At 43.3% G+C, this 23,444-nt stretch overlaps 1 protein-coding gene and 1 long non-coding RNA gene across 2 annotated transcripts in view; one reads left to right on the forward strand and one right to left on the reverse strand.

Annotated features, from left to right (window-relative positions):
* The window catches only part of LOC148341471 (uncharacterized), a 29,352-nt gene extending 11,390 nt beyond the window's left edge, over positions 1-17,962 (forward strand). The window contains exons 3-4 of the long non-coding RNA XR_015842208.1: positions 11,556-11,624; positions 17,892-17,962. This is a non-coding gene — a long non-coding RNA (uncharacterized LOC148341471). The remainder of the gene's footprint in view (positions 1-11,555; positions 11,625-17,891) is intronic.
* cerk (ceramide kinase) lies at positions 1,129-23,219 on the reverse strand. The gene is made up of 13 exons (XM_088288791.1): positions 23,002-23,219; positions 16,174-16,284; positions 14,103-14,225; positions 12,666-12,791; positions 12,038-12,104; positions 11,005-11,150; positions 8,804-8,878; positions 8,554-8,706; positions 7,877-7,982; positions 6,833-6,897; positions 4,055-4,257; positions 2,376-2,593; positions 1,129-1,933 (listed from the first exon to the last, which is right to left on the reverse strand). Exons 1-13 carry the CDS (start codon positions 23,138-23,140, stop codon positions 1,825-1,827), a joined length of 1,641 nt encoding a protein of 546 aa, XP_088144917.1. The 5' UTR covers positions 23,141-23,219; the 3' UTR covers positions 1,129-1,824.
* Positions 23,220-23,444: the final 225 nt, after the last annotated feature.

Consider the following 23,444-nt stretch of genomic DNA (forward strand, 5'->3'; position numbering starts at 1 on the left):
TTGCTAACAACGCACTAGCTGAGGTAATGACTTCTCACCGCGCTCTCGCTCACTCTTGGGGGTTCGGGTGCGCGTCGAGAGGTACTTTAGCAAATAAATACGAATTTTGACCTTGGCTACTTAAAGCATCTTGAACCGTTCCGACATTATTGCTCCGAATCAAAAATGAGTCATTCCGATAACAATAATGTCTGATGATGGGAAATGGAGCTCCATCGGAGAGGTGGGAGGAGTCGTCGTAAAATTGTACTCGAGTAAAAGTACCGCGAGTAGGGTTCAGTACTCGAGGAGTTTAGATTGGAAATTGAGCCAACGTGGAACATAAACCCAGCAAGTTGACCTTTACGTGTCATTTTCTCCTTTTCGGGCATCCATCAAAGTCAAGCGCACTCACGCTTATGTCTAAAAATAAATAAATAAATAATAACGCCTGAAGAACGCCATTACGCATCATTAACGTATCTCGCCTTGACACATTCGAACATATTTTTCCAGTCAGTCATTCGTCCTTCAAAATCGATGTTTGGAGAGCAATAATGCCTGTTTTGGTGTGGCGTGGCCGTCTTTTCTCAACGGCATCGCAATCAATCATGGTTTTTCGCGACTTGCCAAATGAATGCAGTTGTAATGCGGGGGGGGGGGGGCAAACACCGGGGCTCATCTCTGTGGTCTGACCTTTCGCATGTGCAAGTGTATTAGAGTGTTTGAGGGGTTGAGGGGCGGGGGGTGTTTATGAAGAGCCAATCGTGGCTCCTGACCATGAAGCTTGTTCACTGTTACAGCATCATTGATCTCGATCTCTCGCAGGGACGATCAATAACGCCCCCCCCCCCCAACCCCCCACAGCTCCTCCTCTTCCTCTGTCCTATTTATCTGTCACGAAAATTTACACTTTAGTCCGCTTGGCTGCTGCATAATGACACATTTAATGAGACTGGCCGGGATGTTTCTAATTTGCTTAGTGTACTACTTTTCTCCTTCCTCTTTTTTTTTTTTTTTTCTTATTTAGCAAGTGTACCTAATGATGTGTCCACTCAGTGATGTATTGCCTACTTAGCTACAGGTTGGAGAAACAACGCTTTTGATCGCGCTATATACTCGGAGTGAAGTTGAGGTGGCTTGAGAGAGTTGAGGTTGTTCAATTTTTTTATTTTTTTAAAAATAATTTTTCAAAAAATTATTGTCATGCAAAACCTGTCTAGTCTACTTTTGGCAGTTTTTTATTCTAAAAAAGGAACACATTTCCACCCCTTTTTCTTTTTTTTGACACCGCTCTCCGTCGGGGTTCGAAGATGCAGCAGGAGGATAAATAATATAGTCGCAAATCCTCGTGACCTTTCTTCAGAGACATCAAGACCGGCTTGACATCGTAGCTCATCTGAGCAATAAGTCTCTAATGATAGCCCAAAAAAAAAAAGGCTCATTCAGGCTAATTTCGTCCGGGTTCGCAAGTAGTTTGCTTTTAGCCGGCGTGGAGCCACAGGTGTGTCGCAGCAGCGCTGAGACACACCACGCCACTTAGCAACCACTTTGCCTTATTATCCGTAATACATCATCGGGGCCCTGTTAGTTCATCAGATGGGCTCTTTTCAAGAGTTCCCCCTGAATCACATCTGCTCTCGCTTGGATTGCGGATGAAAAAAAAAATATATATCTTTTGTCTTCATCAAAGAAGAGCAAATTAGTCGATCTCTCGAATGTATCTGCTCTGTTTTTCGATTAGCATTTCCTGGAAGAGGGAAATAGCCGTCATGGTCTCTCGTGGCTCCTCGAAGCCTGGACCAGATAAGAATCAAGCCACTCCAGTTCAATCTTGCCGAGATTTCAGCCCGCAGATTGGTGCGCTGCTGCTTCCAGAAGCCACGCTGGAATCTGGTTGTGGTTCTTCTCCTCGATGCCGCGGGCAAAAAGTCTGATCAGCTTGCACTGGACACTGCGGAGAAAAAAAAAGAAAAAAAAGAAAAGTGAGCGCACACGTCATTTAACGACGTTGATTGTTCGTGTGGCACACGCGACATGACAGAGGGAGCCGGACATGCTGAACCCGTTGCAAAGAACTCGGTAATTTTCCGAAGCTTTCTCTTGGAAATTATTTTTGCTTTTCTTCAGTGCACCATATCTCGCAGCCGTCTTTAATTATGGCGGTGGCGAGCGCTCGGGCCAGCTCATCTCACCGACGATTAGCGGGTAGGTGATAAAATGGACGCCCCCCCCCCCCCCACACTGTCTTAATTAAAAAGGGCTCGACCTTTAACACGGGGAGGGCTGTTAAATTAGCAGCATTACAGCGCCATGCTTTGTTGGCAGAGGGCAATGACGCGTGAAGTCGCGCTGGTCGTTGAACCTCAGTCGACCCTCACTTTGGGTTGGCCTACCTGACTTGGATGGCGACGTGAGGCAAGATCTCGCCGTCACACGTCCAGTGGCTGCAGCCGCAATCGCCGTAGTGGCAGCTGCTGGCACGGGTGCAAATGGGATTCCGGCCCGCTTTCTTCTGGGGCCCGCTTAGGTCCTCCAGCGATACCGGCTCATTGTGGCGGGGCTGGAAGCGGAACTTGCGCACTCGGTGGACCTCCACGAACGAGTGGTCGAACTGCGGACGGATTAGAAATCAAGATGAAGACCACGAGCCGTTTATACTTTGAGTTGTGATTGGTTCTCGCTCGGCCATGTTTTGAGTGAGGACGAGATACAGAAAATGGATGGGTGCCCATTTTACCCGCCGCCCGTTTCTCCTGCACTTATCAATATAAAATAAATAAATAATTAAATAAATATATACATAAATAAATAGATTTATTTAGAAATTCATGAAAAAATAAATAAATTAATAAATTATAATCACCGTCTTAATTCTGCACTATTTTGGTAATGGGCTCCCTTTCTTTGTGTTTAAAGGACCCGCCCCCGAAATTATCTGCGCCCGTGCCCGCACTTAAAGTTAAAGGTGAGAGGATGCTAAAAGTTAATTTCACCGCCATTATATTCTAACACATCCCCGGTGATGCCTTAATGAAAAGTTTTTCCGACTTCCTCCTCGTTTACAAAAACAGCAGGAAGGCAAGATGGAGGCGCATTAAAGCAAATCAGCATCAGAGGAGCGAGGAGATGGGAGGAGTGGTGGAGGGAGGAAGGGGGGGGGGACGCATTATTTTGTCAGTCTCCCTTTTTCATCTCAGTCAGTGTCGCCAAAAGGTTCACTCGTGTCCCGCAAACAATTTTCTCCAACTTCACGGGATGCCACTTTTTCTCTATTTTCATCTTCCTCCTCCCCCCCCCGTCCCCCAAAAAAAAAAGTGACAGCCGTTTATTTGAACATCGGACTCACTTTATGGCCGCGCTCTCACTTTGCATTCACGCCGGACGGTCGGCCTAAAAGTCTTTGTGACAAGGCCATGAATACGCTTAGTGGCTTCTCACTCCTTGTTTTTCTGCGCTTGACCGAACATCGGTACCGATATGAAGTGAATTGTCACCCGACTCATGCCGCCGCTTACAGCAGAGAATAAAAACTAATCTCAGTATGTGAAGCGATTCAACCATTTACTGATTTATTTTTTTTTTTAAGTCATTTTGAAATAGTAAAAAAAAAACTAAATACGGGCTTACAAAATACTGGAGCATTGTTCAAATTTTTTTACAATAATTTAATGTCATCATAAAGGCAATAAATATATTTAAATTACGTTTAGTATTGACGCAAATTTAAATTCTATAGGCTTTGTCACGGGCCCTGCAGCCCAAATATTGATTTCACACTTTGACTTTGTGGTGACTTTAAGCACGTCTGACTTGCTCCCTGCTCGGAAGATCCACTTCCTGCGGTAATAATTCCGAATCACCAGAGTTCCAACGCTGATGATTGCGCTATCCTGAGAGAGCTTATGTTCCACATATCACTGATGCAGCGATTGGCGCCGAAGGTTATTTACGGCACCTAGGTGAGGGCATTTGAACTTAAGTGAACCGTTGTTTGCCGAGTCAGCGGCGCCCGCACAGCAAGTGGGCGGGGCAAAGTCCCTCGGACCCAAAAGCGTTCGACGGGAGGTTATACCTGGTCTTCCTTGTTGGTGTGGCGGAGGAGGTGTTTGAAGAAGTCCAAGCGGGAGCACTTGCGCACCAGGATGAGGTCGGCGGTGCCGTCGGCCAAGTGGGCCGAGGGCGACAGGCCCTGCGGACTGCGGGGACACGCGCAGCTCATGTTGGCGGCGTTGATGGCGATGAATTTGCCGCGGATCTCCGTCCAAGTGTCACGGACTAAACGGAAACGGAAATGAGACGACAGACTCGGAGTCGACTTGAGCGGGATAAAAAGCACGCCATGAAAGCCGTGCATGGTGCTTTTTGTTTTAAATCAGGCGCTAGTCGTTTCGTCTCTTGAACATGCCATTTTTGGTATTGTACACAGTTGTTTGTTTGAAAGTCCTTCTTTATAGGATCAAATTGGAAGGGAGGTGAAGAAAGGAAGTGCCAACATCGCGGCTCATGAACGCAGCTAGTTGCTTGGAAATGTTTGGCTAGACTTCAAATTTTTTCAAGGAATTTTTACCATATTTTCAGGGTGATAAGGCGCACCTGAATATAAGCAACTATTTTTGGTGGTTAAAAAATAAATAAAACGATATACAAGCCACAACAGGCTATAAGCCGCAGTTTTCTATGTTGAAAAAAATAGTTGTTTACGACATGAACAATATTGTACTGTGAATGCACTTAAAGGTATATAAACAGAAAAAAAAAAGATTTATTTCTTGTATTTTCTGAACTATAGAGCGCCCCTAGTGGTGAAAGAAAAACCCACAGCAAAGCCTCACTGTTGTATTAGCCGCATGGTTCAAAATTGAGGATAAAAGTAGCGGCTTATAGGCTGACAAATACGGTAGTTTCTTGGGAATGTTTGGCTAGACTTGAAAACTTATATGTAATATATAAATATATATATATATAATTTTTTTTTTGTTTGTTTTTGTTTATTTTTTAATATATTTACTTAGAATATTTTTTCTACTGCACCGGGCGTTTTTGTTCTGTTCAATCTAGACTACCACTGCTTGGACAGTCTCACAAAAGTGATGTGCGGGAAAAGACCAAAGAAGTAACGGCCCAGAACCTTGAGTTGAAAAAGGCTGCCTTCTCTTGCTCTCATCTTTTTTTTTTTTTTTTTAACATTGAGATCTATGAAACAATTCCACTGCGATAAGTGCAAGAAATTACAGTGCGGAAAAAGTGCTGTTAAGTCTATTGACACATCTTGACATGATAATAATAATGTATTATTTATGAAGTAGTGAACCTTAACTTGAGTGGCAAGTGTTACCGTCGATGTCGGAGAAATATCAAGCAGCTCATTTTTCTCGTCAATTAAATTGAGTCTGCATTATTGACACGTTTGTATTCCCACTTATTCCCACTGCCAACTTCACGGACAAAAGTCCTCCAGTTGGAAGAGTGAGCTCCATTTGCTTGTTATAAATCTCCACTGACGAGACTTGACATTCCTCTGAGAATCCCACCCCCCTTCTTTTGTTTATTTGTTCAGTTGTCAGCGGCGCTTATCGCATCGTGCGGTGGCAAAAAAAAAGCGATCACAGGCTTCTATACAATTCATTAAAGTCACTCCGCTGAACCGCCTTGCGAGGTGATAACACGCCGATGACAACGAGCCCGCCGAGGCCTCCGTACAAAACAATTCTAATTAAAGTTTAAAAGCAGAAGCGGGGAATACAATTTGGGAACGTAAATGAGGTTTTTTTTGTGTTTTTTTTTTAAATATTTGTGCCTCATTGAACTTGCAGTTGTCTGAGATTCCCCTAGGAGGAAAATGACACCAAGAAATATTTCACTCCTGTCTGTCACAAACAACAGATATTTCTATTAGTGTTGCAAAAAAAAAAAAATACAAATGTGTAAATTATCTGCCTGGCTATGCCTTTCCAAATTAGACCGACAGGCACAGACGCAATCTACTGACAGCCTTTTTTTTTTTTTTTTGGTTGCTCAAGAGATTGTGTAAAGGACCGTACAAATCGGGAAGCTTGGAAAGAATTAAAATCAATCCAAAAATGTGAGGACATGCATAGTTTTTTTTGTTTTTTTAATTTATTAATTTATTAATCAGTTTATTTATTTATTTGTTTATTTTTAATCAGTTTATTTATTTATTTATTTAGTTATTTGTTTACTTATTTTTTAAATCGTAAATACAGTTGTTAGGCACCAACCACTAAGGCAGCAGACCAAGTCATGTCAAGTCACTTGTTGCTAGGCAGAATTCATAACTGTCAACCCCACATTGTCTGTTAATTATATACATCATTATTATATTACGTTATGATTCTGAAAGTGTTGAAATGAACTTTGGTCCAAGTCATTTAATTTCTATTCACAAAGTTGTGCCTGTTGCTAGGCAGAATTCATCACTGTTGCTAGGCAGAATTCATAACTGTCAACCCCACATTGTCTGTTAATTATATACATCATTGTTATATTCCGTTATTATTCTGAAAGTGTGGAAATGAACTATGGTCCAAATCATTTAATTTCTCTTCTCAAAGTCGTGCCTGTGTTTAGGATCTGTCTCAGTTCCAACCTCTCACAACTAATTTTGTTTGTTGTTTCTGCAACTTTTTCTTTTTTTTTTTTTTTTTTTCACACCCGTCAAAACAGCGCCGCCGTTGCATCGTCTCATCCTGTCATCTCGCCACTTTTCGCTCGGAGCCTCGCGGGTTTCCACGCGACTCAAATGTCAAGAAAGGGTTGTACAAATAGACAAACAGGCGAATAATGAGGGCGGTTAGGTCTCATCTATTATTTGCAGCGTCTAAAGCTTTACCTGCGTGCGACGTTTCGTCACGGTGCGGCTCCCGTAATGAGGTCTTGCGCTGGCAGACGCGACACCTGCAACACAAGCGTGACCTGGTTTTACATTTGTCGAGGCGTCACGGCGCCGCTGACACGTTTCAGGGCTTTAACGAGCCTAACTGATGCTTTCTTTGCGTGAGACGCGAGGGAAGGTGGAGTTTTTACGGATCAATCCCGCCCTCAAGTGCTCTTTATACTGTTGGCCAAGATCAGGGCTGGATTTTTAATAAATAAACAATTGAAAGTTTTTATGAATTTATGTTTGAGGCTAGCTGATACCGTTGATGAGATTCAAGGTTTTATTTGAGGAATTTTGAAAAGCGTGAATGCTGTCGTTTATGTAATATGCGTTTGTGATTGTGGACATGCTAGGGCATAGGTGTCCAACTCTGGCCCGCGGGCCGAATTTGGCCCGCAGTGTAATTATGATTGGCCCGCGAGGCTATAACGAATGACTTCTATACATATTTTTAAGTTTTACTTTTTGCCCCACTTTTTATTTGAGTTTCACACCCCTGTGCTAGAAGTAGGGCTTGGTAACTCTCGCCATTAACAAAGTAAATTTTCTCGGTATTAGCAAAATCTCAAAAAAGATGGATTCTACTTTTATTAATAATTAGCAGGCTGTAGTTTTGCCACCACTGATCAAGAACGACAGAAAAAAAAGCCAAAAATTTAGGACCACTTTCACTATTGGTCGACCATTAAAGTGAAAGTATTCGAAATGTTAAAAACGAATGTTGGTTGTTACTATTCTCAACACATTGAATAACATTTGCATTTTAAATTTAGCAAAAAAAAAAAAAAAATCCCTTTTAACTTTTCTCTCCAGTCCTGCTTGAACAAACTTGTGTGCTCCTGAATGAAGTGTTGCATTTTGATTTGTTGTGTTCGATCCGCAACAAAACATCCACGAAGCCATTAAGATTCCACGACAGCGCCTCGGCAGAGGTGTGTCGTCCTCCGAGTGGTCTCGCCACCAACTCTGGGTTTGTGTTTCTTTTGCTTTATTTACCCGGCCCGACACTGCTCCTTGTCCCTGGGGTTGCCCACATTGTCCTCAGCCGGAACGAACGAGACGGTGCCTTCATAATAGTTGTGACTCAGAAAGGTCTTTACCCCTGAAATGAAAACACAGATCGTGCCTTGAGAATTGCCGCCAATACCCTTCTGTCTGCTTTGTTTAGCCCTGAAAAGACAATTTGGACTCACTAATTGTGCTGCCGTTCCCCTTGTCTCGACTAAATGATAATAGCATGAGCACCCGCGTTGTGTTTCGCGTCCCAGGATGCAGCTTTTGGACAACTCACTTATCAGTTGATGTGCATAAGCGATGCTGAGTTTTACTCTTGGAATCCAAATGGTTGCTTTCTCGAGGACCAATTTGCACTTGTCCAAAGCCCAAGCATGTACTAGAAGCCCCGTTAATGCTTGCTGGTTTTGCTTGGTTGAATATTCCATTTTGCGCGTGTAAGAGTTTGGTGGGAAATCTTTAACTATTAAAAAAAAAAAAAAAAAAATCATCACATTTATTTTGCAATGCGATATTGTCTTACAAATGACTTCAATTCACCTCAACCCAACGTTGGGTCACAGGTGACGTTAAATTAAGCCACACCAGGGCAGGAAAGTTCAGCTCAAGGGCAATCACGGAGGTCAATGTTGTTTGTTTTTTTTTTTTTTTTCCGTTACCCGACAGGTCATATCGAGCGGGGCCAAGCCATCGCTGCCTCTCGCTGTCGGTCTGAATGTCGGCGTAGAAGCCGTAGCCCAGCAACGACACGGAATATCTGAGGAAGGTGTTGTAGTGGTGCACCGAGCACACGTCCATGGGTTGCGAGTCGCCTGTTAACACAACGTAGCGCCCGCTTTTATAGCCGTCATTATTACAGGAAAAAAATAAAAAATAAATAAATAAAAATAAGTGATGAGTCATACGCACCGACAATGATGTGCAAGGCGGACGTCACCGGATCGTTGGTGCCCACTGTGGCAAAGCAGATGCAATCCGTGGAGCCTGTCGATGACGCACAAACGTATATTAACACGAAAAACGCTTGATTTGCACTCGTGTAACTTTTAGACGTGACTTTTTCGAGCTGAAAACATTCCCAACAAGTCAAATGTTAAGAGTTCATTTAAGACTACGACGCAGTCGACAAGTCCCCGAAGGGACATTCATGCCGTTTATTTTTCTATATTAAGAGGAGCAGCCATATGTTCACATAAAAGGAAAGTACACTGAAAATAAGTTTGTTCCAAAACGGCCTCATGGGGAAAGTTTTTTATTTTTTTATTTTTTTTTTATTGCTTTTGACCATTGAAAATGTTGTAAAAGCAGTTCTCGCTTAAAAAAAAAATAAAATAAAAAAATTAAGAATAGAGCTTGCTTAACATATTAACTGATGTCATGAAAGTAAGTAAGTGCTTTTAATTAACAATATTTGGCATTGGACAAGATATGCTAGACATTTTCTTTCGTTACTCTTAAAATTTGGGCTCCCTCTAGTGGTACACTAAAGAATCACCCTTCCATCCACTAAATTAAAAAAAAGTCTTATTGCAATCGTTATTTTTTTATTTTTTTATTATTTAACTTTAAAGTAAAATATACAGTGATGCCTTGAGATGCACATTTATTTTGTTTCGTAGCAATGCTCTCAACACGCTTCTCACATTGTCTTTCGCTGTTAAAATGAATTGAAATGTTAATTTGTTTCAGCCATCCGCCACAAAATTTGCCAAATATATTTGTAATATTTTTGAGAATTATATAATCAGGAATAGCGCGCTTGACTCTATATTATTGTACTTTACCCCGGGGGGGTTTAATAGAGTCGTGTGGATATTCATGGAGACAACGACTAGCTCAGTAAGCTGCGGTTATGAGTCGTTTTTTGCAGATGATAAAGAAAATATGTTGTCGCTTGACCATTAAAAGATGTTAAAATGTTCGTTGCTGTTGGCGTTCGCCTGTCTATGGCGTTTTGCATGTAGCTGAGCAAACGTCCCTCAAGCAAAACTATTTGGTTGTTTTGAGTGTAATTCTTTGTTTTATGTTTAGTTTGACAGTGAATTTAAACTCGGAGTGGGGGTGTATGAAAACGTTTAAGAACCTTGATCTACGTGTGATTGTTTTATTGATGGTGTTTTTCTTTTGTGAAGAAGAACTTCTGAGGAGATAGGGTTAACGTCTTGGGCCCTGGGCTCTCATCTGAGGGAATTTTAGGCATCAGAAATGTTACATTTTGTCATTAAACATTTCAAGATGAATGGTCAAAAGGAGCTTTTATTTTTTTTTTTTTGCCTCAAAAGTTGTCATTTCAGAGCCTTTTGATCATTCTCAAGTGGCAGAATGAAGCCAGCGATGAAGGAGAAAGAGAGAAGGCATGGAGGGTAGCATCAGGCAAACGGTCGGAACATTGTGCGAGCGCGCTCACACGAGTGTGACAGCGCAGATCAGGGCCGTCACCCCGCGCTCGGCTGAAGAAGAACTCCTTCTCGTGGCGCGTATCACTTATCCGGCCGCTGAGCGTCTTTATCAGGCGCTAACATTTTCCATTTGCGGCCACACTGCTCGTCTCGTCTCGTGTCGTTCTCTGATGTTGAATTGTGTTGCAAGCAGAGATGGTACTCAAAAGTACTAGTGTAAAAAAAAAAAAGTATATATATATATAAATGCATATATATAATCATATTATATTATTTATTTGTTTATTTATTTATTATATTAAATTATATGATATTTTTCCTTTTTGCTCTTCTTGTGGCAACTTGAGGAGGGTGGCCTCAGAAGAACCAGCGGAAAGCATGTGAGCCCTCGTCTCAAACAAACAATCACGCTGTGCCCTGGTCAGCCCCCATGCTTTGCATGTGCACCTTTCGCGGAATTATTGCCAACAGATCACGCGGCTTGATCTCATTTATGACACTCGGAGTGAGTGACCCAGTCAAGCCCCCCGGCGGGACCACCTGCCCTGTTGCTATGGCAACTCTCCTTAGTAACTCGGCAACACGGCGTGATCAGCAGGGCTCAAGTTCTTCAGCTGTCATCTGATCCAGACGTAGCCTCGAAGAGGCGCTCTGTTCCTTGCGTTCCTCGTACGGTGATGATTATAAACATTGAGATTTGCGCAGACGCACCTGCAGGGATGATCCCGATGCGGAGGGAACACGGCGCCAAATGGGCCTCGGGTCGGTTGGGGTCGATGCCGTGCTCCGCTTGGGTCCTGGCGACCAAGCCGTGCAGGATCTCGCTGAACATCCCGTCTCCGCCCACACACACCACTCTAAACGCAACGGTAACATTTGACACGCTAGTCGTATGATTCTATTTTTTGTTTGTGTGTTGTTACAAAAAGTAATGTCTATCTGTAGGATATAAAACATGGACACACCGCTGGTCAAAGTATTTAAAGAAAAATCTAAAGAAAAATGTCTTTGTGGAACCTGGGCAATTAAAAATTTAAATAATAAAATAATAAATAAATTAAATAAAATAATAAAAAAATATTTTGGAGGGAAAGAAATTAGAATGTATTTGCATAAGTGTGCACACCTTTTATAACTAATTTGTTCAGAAGTATCCAATCACATTTAGTCATTTTAACACACCCGTATGACCCCCAATTGACCTCAACTAAAGTTAAGGTGCTTCAAGTAGGCTTTTCCTGATGATTTTTTTTTCTCTCCAGCTGAAGAAGAACATCCCCATCACATGATGCTGCCGCCGCTATGCTTCATGCTTCATTGCCGCCTTGCAGGTATGGTGTCTGTTTGGTGATGAGCATTGTTGTTGGCCAAAAAGTTCTTTCTTGGTTTCGTTCCTCTTGCTCAAATATATTTTGATGAAACGGAGCCACACTTATTATTTTTGTTCAATTGAGTTGCGCAGGTGAATGGCGGGAATAGGTTTTAAATTATTTACAGCAGTCTCATTTTTTCCACATTTGAACAGGGGTGTGTAGACTTTTTCTCTCCACTCTGTATCGTTTCACTTGAATATGCGCTAATGAATTTGAACATTATCATAATACAATTTTTGAAGTACAGCACTTAGAGCAAGATTTTATGCGCTGGCATTCTTAACATTTTCTACAATTTCCTCCTAAATGTCAAATAATAGGCGCATTTTGTGTTGACAAGTTAAAAGCATCACATTATCTCAAGGACTCACCCATCATATTTATCCAGATTTGCTTCTGTTTTCAAGTGCTCTCGAGCATGATTGGCCCGCTCTGTAACTATGGAAACAAATAAAATAGTCATTTCCTATTAGCCCAATGACAAGGAAAAGACAAGAAAAAGTACGGCAATTTGAAGTATTTACAGGACCCCCGTTGTACAGATTGATGTACGGGACAAAAGTGTAAGCGTGCAAGCGACAACAACAAGAAAACCTAATTCGGGCGTCGTATATCACAACCTCTCCAAATATGAGCCCGGAGCCAAGAAAAACAAAAGAAAAATAAAATTCCAACTGTAAATCTGTATGGCGCCCTTCTAATAACAACACAAATAAAAGACTTCCAAGCGGCTGCTGGTACTCCAGAGCAAACTGTATTCACGCTGATGGACCATCAATAGCGCCGACTGTGTGTAGCCGCCGCAAACACTTATTGAATAATAGATGTGTTTGGATACCCGAGCTTATCAGCTATCAGCGCCTCCATTAAGGTGCTGGCATGATTAATGGCGCCATAAGCCAAATCGTATTCTCGCAAGCCTCTTCACGCCGACGCCAGCGGCCGCCGACAGTCATTTTTTATTTAAATGTTGAAGGTGCACCTCCGATAGCGACTCACCAATCACGTCCGTGGCGATGCAGGCGCGGCAAAACAGCGGCGCCACCTTCTGATCGTACACGTGCTTCCCTTGCCGCTTGCCGCCGAAGGGATTGATGTACACTAGCAGGCTCTTGGGCCGATTGGCTGCGGAGAGAAAGTGTTAAGATGATTTTTTATTTTTTTTTTTTGGGGGGGGAGGGGGGGCAAATGTGCACCTTGACATCAGCCTGATGAAGTTTTCATTAACAAGAGAACCTTCAAACGGGGCTGCTGAAGGAATAATGAGGGGTGGGCGAAGCAATCGCGAGGCACTGCATCATTTGGTGATAAACCTGCAAAAGTGCCCAGACGGAAAATGCTAAATGGCTTGTTTATGGCTGACGGAGAGGACCGCTGTCGGACGACAAACGGCGATACGACGAGCGGCGCGATTTGCAAATGAATGCATCGGTATCGGGGGGGGGTGCGCAGTCACGACGCAAATAATAATGCCTTTATTAGTCCCACAATGGGGAAATTCGAGATTCGAACCCAGGCCTCCTGGGGAGACTGGGTCCTGAACGCGGCGCCTTAGACCACTCGGCCATCCTGGCAGCCACGAGATTCGAACCCAGGCCTCCTGGGGAGACTGGGTCCGGAACGCGGCGCCTTAGACCACTCGGCCATCCTGGCAGCCAAAGATTCGAACCCAGGCCTCCTGGGGAGACTGGGTCCTGAACGCGGCGCCTTAGACCACTCGGCCATCCTGGAAATCCAAATCCATGAAATCCAATCAACCGAGTAAAACATTCAAAAATGTCCGCCATGTTCCGGCTCCTAATGTAATTACGTCGCTGGAAAACGCACTCAGAGCGCGGAGCCCCGCCAAGACTTGTCACCTGCAAAACGAATGAATGAGCATGAACAAAAAAGTCGTCCTAAGAGTGAAATTCCATCAGATATGATTGACTTTGCTCTATCCATCCAGAAAAAAAAAAAATAAATCAAAAAATAATTGAAAGGACGTAAATTGACAATCCTAATTTTTATCTTCTACTTAAAAGCTGTGCTGATCTCAAATCCAAAGCGATACAATGACGCATGGAAATAAACCGCCGTCATGCCTTGACCGCGTCTGAAGCGCCCTCCGCTCAGAAATGAAAATTCACATCAGCTCGAATGTGAGCTCCATCCCGCAACGCCACACAATTTCAACTCGGGCGCCACCGCCATTTATCCGTCTGCGCCCGAGAGGGACTGCCTGCTGCTGAAAAGCGACTCACATCCCGTAGATGTGCCTCGGGACTCCCCCCGTAGGCGTCGACAAAAACGACGCCGCCGAAAGAAATCCGTGTTTTCTAAGGATAATAACGGCCTTGCGCTTTGCAAAATGGAAGACTTTTCAAAATAACCTAGAAGCGGTGATGAAACAGTTTCCTCGGAGGGGGGGGGGGGGGGGGGCGCAAACGTTCGTACTTTGTGTTGACAGTTGATCGTTGATGGTTTGAATCCACTGCTGGCAAAGTCCCAGATTGTCACAATAAAAAGTGACGTCGCCACATTGCCACTGATGCTGCGTCGTCCTCCTCACGTAGAAAACTGCGAGAAACAAAAGGATGTCACACATGCTCACTAGTTTGAGGTGTAAGATTGTGGAGATGATTTATTCGGGATATTTTCAGATATGGATCACAATTTCTTTTTTTTTTTTGGGTGAAAAAAATGTCCTCAAAGCGACCGGTTCCTCATCGTCAGGGTCAACCAGGCAAAGTTAAACATAATGTCCTGCGGGGGGGACTTTGCTGAAATATTTCCAGTCGTTACGGGCTTGGAAATGTGCACGTCGAGCACTTTTAATGCTTGACTCACTTGCTGAGCATTTCTTTTATCAGTAGTTGCAGTTAGATAAACGTTTTAAGAGTGGGCGGCAAATCTTTCAATCTGATGCGCCAAGTTTTCGCAAAATAGGACGGCAGGCTCTCATGCAGGGGCGGGCAAACGTTTTGATCGGCGGGTTCTAAAATTTGACCGATGGGCCGGAACCAGGAGCAGATGGCTGGAGTTTTTTGGTCACCTCACCTCATCGGAGAAAAAAAAAAATACATTTAATTTTAAATGCGGTTTATTCATTTAATTTTTTTTCAAGTTTGGCGGGCCGGATTAAAACGCTTAACGGGCCGCATGTGGCCCCCGGGCCGCAGTTTGCCCACACCCGCTCTAATGCATACGTTAGCTGAGTCCTATCTTTTCGTTGTTCATTTGATCATGTCGTTTAGCTCCAATCTAATGGCTCTTGCAAATATTATTGTCGACATTTTATCGAATGTTAATTCTTATTAAATCCCATAGAAAGTGTTCAAAAGAAAATTTTACGCGCTTGATCATTTGGTTGTCTTTTAATCACACTTTGAAATCACAAATCTCCCGAAAGTCACTCTCCACTCTTCCTTTTTAACGCATAATCGGACAGATGCGAGGCCATGAGAAGTTGGCGGCTTCGGCTGTCATTCGCCAGTTGACATCGAAGCAAGCGTGGCGAAATTGCTGTCTGGAAAGCTTTTCTGCAGTGCCGAGCTTTATAAGCGTCACATTGCCCCAACGCCAATTCAGACGATAAAGACGTCAGAATGTGACGTCCGACGAGCAGGAACTCGTAGATCGGGCGTTCTCGCAAAGTCTTTCCGGAGGGCTGCACTGGAAGTCGGAGTCAACAAAATCTCGATGCTGCATATGCATTTAAAACGTCGCAAATTGCCGCTCAACTGCAATCCAAGGGGCGGGAAAAGTTCTCGTCTGGCGGCAATTTTGCGACGGCGTTCCAATATGAATTGGCGATCCACGGGCAAAAACTGCAACGCCTAAACTCTCACCTGCATCTGAATTAGTCATAAAGCGATTATCGGCCGGGCCGATTATCAGGGTCGATTTTGCCGATAATTGGCAACGGCCTTTTTAATAACTTTCAAGGCTGATAAAATAAAAGATGGTTTATTTTCTTTTCTCTATCTCATGTGCTGGTGACCCTGCCTGCAGAAGCAGATTGGCCCGCTCACAGCACCATCTGCCGTAATCTGCCTGTTTGCTTTTTCACCTCGAGTCCCACGCACAACAAAATGTTAATAAATGTCAGTCTACTACAACTCACAACTAAAATATTTACCGTCGTAAACTTTAAAGTCAGATTTGTTTCTGTTAAACTATTATAAGAGCCTGGGAGCTCCGTGCACTTTTTGTTGGACTTTTAAAATTAAGTTTTCAATTTGATTAGATCTAGAAAAACTTGAACATCTTGTAAATCACTCAAGTTTTTTTTAATAAACGTGCTTAAAGGCATTTCAACTAAGTCAAGTTTTGGAGTTTTTACTTTTTTTAAAATTTTGGCACCATTTTTTTCAACCAATGAATATTGGCTCGAAATATCGGTTATCGGCCTTCATGACTACTAATAATCGGTATCGGGCCTGAAAAAAAATCCTATCGGTCCATCACTAGTCTGAATAATCTTGCGGCGTCGTTACGATGAGTGTGTGTGGATTAATTTTGGTACCTGTGAATGCATGTGGATTGAGCTGCAGTTGATTCGTTGCCTTGGTCTGGTCGCTGGTGTCCGTCTTGTGCACGGCCACGATTTCACACACGTGAACGGCATGGCTGTGAGCTGCGGAGACATGATCGCCATCGTAAAAATGATTTTCCAACCGTGCTCGTTTGCCTCGGAATGAGTTTTGTACTCGTTTGTTCACACATACGCCGGCACACGGCCCGATTGATGAATATGAAACGTATTGACACCTTGCAGTGGAAAATATTCATGACAAGCGGTATCATTTTCACATTTGTGGTTTGACTCTTCATCTGTTGGTGGTTTTCGGATTACACGGCGAGTGTAATGGATGGGTGGGCTTCGAGCGAGCGCATGTACAGGTCGCATCTTATTCCACGAGGGAAATGAACGGGCAGGAAAAAAGACAGCCGTGTCCCCACGGGATCCAGCGAGTGTTTGCTGAAGTAACCGCTTCCCGTTGTCCTTCGTCCCCACGGGAGCGCGATTTTTTTCCAATGTCTCCACGTGTGATAAAAAGTCCCGTGCATCATTTAGGCGGCCTTGTTCATGATTTTTTTTTTTTTTTTTTTAAATGGAGCGTAATCCGGTTCCTCTGGTCCGTGGAAAGTGGGACAGACAGAAAAGGCTTGCTGGTCGTTGCATCAAAGAATTTAACAAGGACTAATGTGCGACTTGAAAGGAAGTGAGCGTGGAAATGAAGGGCGGTGTTGCGCAGACAGTGTTTTGCCAATTCATTCTTTTAAGGAAACTATGCCAGATGCCCCCCCCCCCAAAAAAAAAAATAACTCGTTGAGCCAAAACCTGAGTTTTTCAAAAACATAACTTAAAAAAATGGAACCAAATTGGATTAAATGAGTAACATCGCCTCATTGTTGCGGCTTGAAAAATCCCCACGACAACCCAGTTATACATTCGTTCATTGTGAAGGTATTTGATTGGCTGACAAAATGGGCGTGGTTTGAGCATTCTTTTTTTTTTTTTTGACGACAAAACACTCATCTGTTTGGACTTGAAGCCTCATTTGCATAAAGGACTTGGGATAGGTTTGAGTCGGTCTAGCTGAAAAGTAACGTCTCGGCGATGGGCGAAGGACCTCGCACGCGTGCAGTCCAAGTGACCTCTTCAACTCTCCGGCGCATTCATCCCTCCCTGTCTCCCCCCCACTGCCGAATTATGAAGTTGATATGGCGAAATGGATGGCGGGCGCCGCGACATATTATTTCTCTCCGGGGAGTCTGGCCAGGAATGGGATTTCATTTCGTTCTCAAATAAAGATGATGCGGCATGCGGGCATGAATAAGTTTACAGCCATCGATATTCACACTTTTGACAACTAGGCAGAAGAGTGATGGCCTTGAGGGGAATGCCGGCGCCGGCGGTGAGATGACATTCACTCCGACGATTTAAACGTAATGTAAATGGAATTCCCACACCGCATAGATGATTGCGTTACTCTCAATTACACGTCCCCTCAGGTCATGTGGCAACAGGCCCTCGAGAAGGATAACCGCGTCATTTTATGCCAGCGTGACAGATAAGCAAACGTAGATGATTAATGGGAAAAAAATGCGCATCTTAATAGTAACAATAAACGCGCGATAAGTCAACGTGACTTCACCTGTGTAATGTTATCTTGCGTTCCTGTTATCACGTGAATGATCGCGCTGATGCTTTTTATTTTTTTTTTTCCCCTGTTTTAGTCGAGTCAGCACTGATTAATCTGCCTAGCAACGAGTGACCTCAAACACGATTGGCCCTGCTGTGATTTTTTTTTAACATCTTCGGTAAGTCATTTGAAACAGGAAGCATTCCCATATCCCTTTCACCGGAACCTCGCCACGCACGCTCGCGCTTGGACGTGCACAATGATGCCATGAGCACACACACTTCCAGAACACATCCCCTCCACATGCACATTTGCCCGAGTTTTGAGCCTCTAAGCTACATGCTAAGCCCCTCGGCCATACAAGGCCCAGATCCTCTCTGCTCTGCTCTGACATCCTTCCCTTTGTGCTCCGAAAGGATCTTAGTAATGGCACTCGGCCACAGTGAGGAGCCTATTCATGCCGCGCGGCTCAGTGTGTTGCTTTTGAGCTCAATAGGTCGCCTCGCTGCTGAATGTCAGGTTTTTTAGGAACGGTGATGTGTGTGTGTGTGTGAGAGTGGAGAGATTATCACTACTGAAGAGGGGAAAAAAATATTTTCTCGCACTTGGACTTGGACTGAAAAAGTCGCTTGAAGACATGACTTCAATTTGAGGGATAAAAACAACATATAGCAAAAAAAAAAAAAAAAAAAGCTAATAATAGTGGAGAGGACCAAACGGACTCATAATTGGACTGAAGGTTGAGTTTGTAGTTCTGCTCAGTGGACGCAACGGAAATTATAGGACGCCATTTCTAAAAAGCTCGCTAACCGTGTCATATTCATGTAAGCGAGCCGCTGGCACGTCCCCAATTTTGGGCTCTCGGAATGAATGTAATCCATTAATCTGGTTTTATTGGGACCACACTTGATTTAAATCCTCAAACTCATGCCACTTGTTTCCATCCTGTCACGTGCGCTAGATTATGACTTGAGACTAAGTTTTTTTCATTCCGTAATAGAAAAATTAATCTGTAAGGCACATTTAATGTCTTACTCATAAAACAGTAAGCATTTTTTTTTTGTGTCACATTACCAAATCATGAGTGACCACGCCAAAGTGCGCCAATGAACAAGATCGGTCGATCTTCTAACAACCAAAAAAATAGGGCCTTTATGCTCATGTAATATGCCATAGCAGGCGTGGGCAAACTACGGCCCGTTCAACGTTTTAATCCGGCCCGCCGAACTTGGAAAAAAATTAAATGAATAAACCTTGTTAATTTTTTATTTTCTAAATATCGTGATATTTTTATTGGAATGCTTTTGTTCATTTTCATTTAAAATTAAATGTATTTTTTTTTCTCGGATGAGGCGAGGTGACCAAAACACTCCATCCATCTGCTCCTGGTCCGGCCCCTCTGTCAAATTTCAGAACCCATTGTGGCCAAAAAATTAGCCCACCCGTGGGCCATAAAATGCAATCGGAACTCATTTTGGAAGTAATTGTAACGACAATTGATGCTGTTGTGTTTCGGTTCTTTTTAGGCATGTACCTGCTCATGGTGATTACCGAAAATCTAAGCGGCATCCCATCCGACGGGATTCCTCACGCACGCACGAAAAGATGTTAGTCTGGCGCGGGTCCGACTTAGTGTGTGGGCCTCACCTTCCTTTGCAAGCCTGACAAAAAAAAAAAAAAAAAAAAAAAAAAAAAATCTTTCCACTCCCATGCCCTGTCCGCCCTCCTTGCTTGGACACACCCGACGGCGATGTAATCCCTTTGCCGTTACTGCGAGTTGGCAACAACAAACGTGTTAGAGGACAAGCCGGCACAAGTTAAAGGAAAACGCGTGCAGTGCCGCCGCGTGCTGTGTTATTTAAGTCGCCGCCATTTTCCACTCCAAAGCGGCGTGCGGCACTGAGATAAGTGACATGCAAAAAAACACGCTTAACACAAGTGCTACAATGTGAACGATGAGGATAGTAAGACCGTTTTTTTTTTTTCTTCCTCCCATCCCTCGCCAGAAGGTCTCCACCCTTTTATGTTGATTCATTGTGTAATTAGCTTCCCTCCTCTGTCTATTGACCCCAGCTGCAGCAGGTAAATAAATGCAATCACGGTAATGAAAGCGCCCGTATTGCCGCCCGTAATGCGGTATAAACCTGCAGTTTAGCCAATCTCCAGCTGTCGTTTCCTGGCATTCCTCGCCCATATCGCCCCCCCACCCCACTCTCACTTCTGCGGCCGTCTCTCAACGTACAGGCAGGGCTGTGCATTGAGCACCGGCTTTAGATTACAAAGCACAGATCTGCCCGGGTACGCTTGGCGGCGGACTGTCAAACACGACGTGCGGCTCGCTCCCCGGCACAATGGGCTTGCTCGACCGGCGCTTAGGCAAACAGATGGAGACGAGAGGACAGGCAAGGTGGAAGGTAGAACAGGAGCGCTGTCTGTCGCTCGGGGTGCAATGCGTTAGCTGCAGCTGGTTAGCCATGGGGAGAGAGAGCGAGAGAGACGACCCACCCTTTCCAGATCCACCTGCTCCATCAGTTCCTGGAATCGATGCCAAAATAATGTGCTGCCTCGCCAAACTATGTGGTTCAACTTGCGCGTCCGTCACAACAATGAGTCGCAAAAAACAATTGCTCTACCTGTTGTGTGCCTCTGTCCCTGATATATATATATATATATTAGGGCTGTCAAAATTAAAGTGTTAACTTCAGTGATTAATCCCAAATTTTTTAACACAGTTTGGTTTACTTCCAAAATAATTTTCATGATAATTATGATTGTTTTCATTATTATTCATCAGCTAAATTATTTTTCTTAATATAATTTGAATGCGGCATAGTTCCTTCACGGCTTTGGCCCAACCTTCTTTCATTCCTTGGAGTGATTCTGCAACTATAATGCACTGGATCTGTATCGAGCTTCACCTGCTCACAGGGAAGCAAATATCCTGACTCCCCCTCCGCCGGCGAGCCAACAGAGAGCCAAGTGAGGCTTTATTGGGCCTGAGGAAGCGTCTCTCGCTGAGCATTGTGATTTGAAGGCGAGAGCGCGCGCCTTGAGTTTTTCAAAGCTTCCCCTTCCAGGTGGGAGCTTGCATTGTATATCCGAGGAAGGATCGAGGCATTATATGGATATTTCCTTAAGACTCCGAGGGCCCGCCGCCGCCGCCGCTGCGGTTTATGTTTGGACTGTGTTTTGAAAACTCCGGATCGTTGTGACATCTGCTCTGATTCAAGAAAATCCACCTAAATGTCAACAGCGCCGTTGCGGTCTGCAGCTACGATGCACAAGTGGCGATCACTACTCGTAATGAGTCCTCTCGGCATTTGCGCGTGCTTGATGTTTGGTTAAAGGGAGGACAAACGTGAAAAACAGGCCAAAGTGAGGCTGTCGTGTCAAATGCATGACGTGATCCAATCTGTGAGTAATTGTCCTTCCCTGGTTGAACCCGTATCTGCTTTTCCATCCATCATCCGTGCCATTTTAATACACACATTTGGGAGGATATTCAATGTGACAAAAACCACAATCCCTCCCACTCTTCATTTGCATACCAAACAGGATTATTTACAAAATGGTGGGCACGGAACTAGTATCCTGTATCTTGAAAAAAGCAGACAAATGTCCCCTGGGATCTTTTTTTAAAATTTTTTTTTTTATACAAATGACAATAAGTCTGCGGCGCGAAAAGAGGAATTAAATTAGATTTTTTTCTTTTTATTTATTTAAAAAAATATTTATTACTTTTTATTTGATGTACGGTCTTCAAGAAATTTATTTTATGAAGCTATATTTACATTTGGATCCACTTGAGAAGATTAGAAAGCCAGACTCTTGCTTTTGCTTTTTATTGTCGCCACAAAGAAAAGCTTTTGATGTTTTTAGCACAAGCAGTGGGCAAACTTTTTGATTGGCGGGCCACAATGGGTTCTAAAATTTTGGCAGAGGGGCGGGACCAGGAGCAGATGGATGGAGTGTTTTGGTAAAAAAATATATATATTTTAAATAAAAGTGAACGAAAGCATTACAAGAAAATATGTCTTTGAAAAACCAGAGTATTTAGAAAATAAAACATTAACAAGGTTTATTCATTTAATTTTTTTCAAGTTTGGCGGGCCGGATGAAACCGTTGAACGGGCCACATGTGGCCCCCGCGCTGTAGTTTGCCCACACCTGTTTCAGCGCTATGCTTTTAACATGAGCTGCCAGACTCCCAAAAACTCAAATTTCTCCAAGATCTTCCCTTCCTTTCCCAACAGTCCATTTCGATCCAATTTGCCTCCGGTTTTGAATCCTGCCTTCTGCCGTTTCCCGGTGACATGCTCAGGTCTCAACAATCACCTGGAGACATTTTGATGTGACCAACTTGGACCGTTGGTTCAATAAAAAGAAAGTGTTTATGGCGGGATATTATAGGGCGCTTGATACCACTTTGAGGAAGGTCAATGGCGGCCAGGTTTCAAGTGAAGTGTCCCGGCGATAATTGCCCCGCTGGATATGCTTAGACGATCTTAGGCTGGGGAACTCGTTTACATGAGCAAACATTCGCCCTGAAGCTAACACCGATGTCTGCTGTGATGGTCTACACACCTCTGTTCAAACCATACATTTTGGTGGAATATATATCTGGAGGGGAAGTAAAATAAAAAAAAAAAAAGTGAGATAATGTGGTTGCATAAGTGTGCACACCCTATTAACAATCACATTTCAACTCGTGTTAAATGAGATTTTCCCCCTTTTAAAATTACTTCGATGAAATCCAAATCGAGTTCACAAGTTTCCTGGCATTGTTTTGATTTTACATACTTTCTCAGTTCTTTTTTTTTTTGTTTTTGACTTTCCCCTTTGAAAAAGTTATTTTTTTCTCATTTTAACAGGGGTGTGTAGACTTTTTTTCTATCACTCGATAGAAAAATAAGTACATCCAAATAAGGAGGAAATTATTTTTTTTAAATAAGAACCTGTCATAAATATGTAGTACAGTTTGTATAATGACTTCCCTTTTCTGACCTCTGTTTTTTTTTTAGCAAATATACAATACAATAGAAACATACGTGACATTGGGATTGTACTTTGGGGTACATATTGACAACACAATAGAAAATATGCATTCTGTCAGTCAAATTAGATTCAATTTTTTTTGTTTCTCGTAATACATAAAGCCACAGGCTGTCTTTATGTATCCTGAGAATTATCTGTGCATAACTTACCTGTTGGTGAAGTGCTGCCAGAACTTCTCCAGTTCTTCTTAATGTCCCTCCATGCAAGAAAATCCCAATAAAGAGCCACCTGTACTTGCCCGTACTTGTGGAAAAGGTCCGACAACAACACTATGTACTGATTATCCATTATTTAGTCAACTTTTGCAGCGGCCACCATAACAGACTGAGCTCAGTCAGTGCATGCGCTTTTGTGTGTGTTATCTCATGCTGTCAGGGGAACTCGTTTGGCGCAAAGATTGTGTACAAGTGAGTGATGATTCACACCAGGAAGAAAAAAAAAAAGTTTCTTGAACTCAAAGAATGCAGCTTGTTGAGCCACTACGTTGTGGAGGCATATACTCCAGTTTGGCATGAACTATAACAATGCTGTTGCCTCTCGTTTTGGAGAATTAAGCTGCACTAGAAAAAGAGACAGAGTGAGTACTCATTGG

This window comes from Idiotropiscis lumnitzeri, chromosome 2 (assembly GCF_059441095.1).
Source record: "Idiotropiscis lumnitzeri isolate Australia: NSW breed Sydney's pygmy pipehorse chromosome 2, RoL_Ilum_1.0, whole genome shotgun sequence".
Taxonomy (NCBI): Eukaryota; Metazoa; Chordata; class Actinopteri; order Syngnathiformes; family Syngnathidae; genus Idiotropiscis; species Idiotropiscis lumnitzeri.

Excerpts from the sequence above, each read along its gene's own strand:
- cerk (XM_088288791.1), bottom strand. The coding sequence starts at position 23,140 with ATGGATAATCAGTACATAGTGTTGTTGTCGGACCTTTTCCACAAGTAC. Across the intron at positions 16,285-23,001 it reads TGGCAGCACTTCACCAACAG|CTCACAGCCATGCCGTTCAC; the intron begins GTAAGTTATGCA and ends ATGTCTCCGCAG. Across the intron at positions 11,151-12,037 it reads AATCTGGATAAATATGATGG|AGTGGTGTGTGTGGGCGGAG; the intron begins GTGAGTCCTTGA and ends CGTTGCGTTTAG.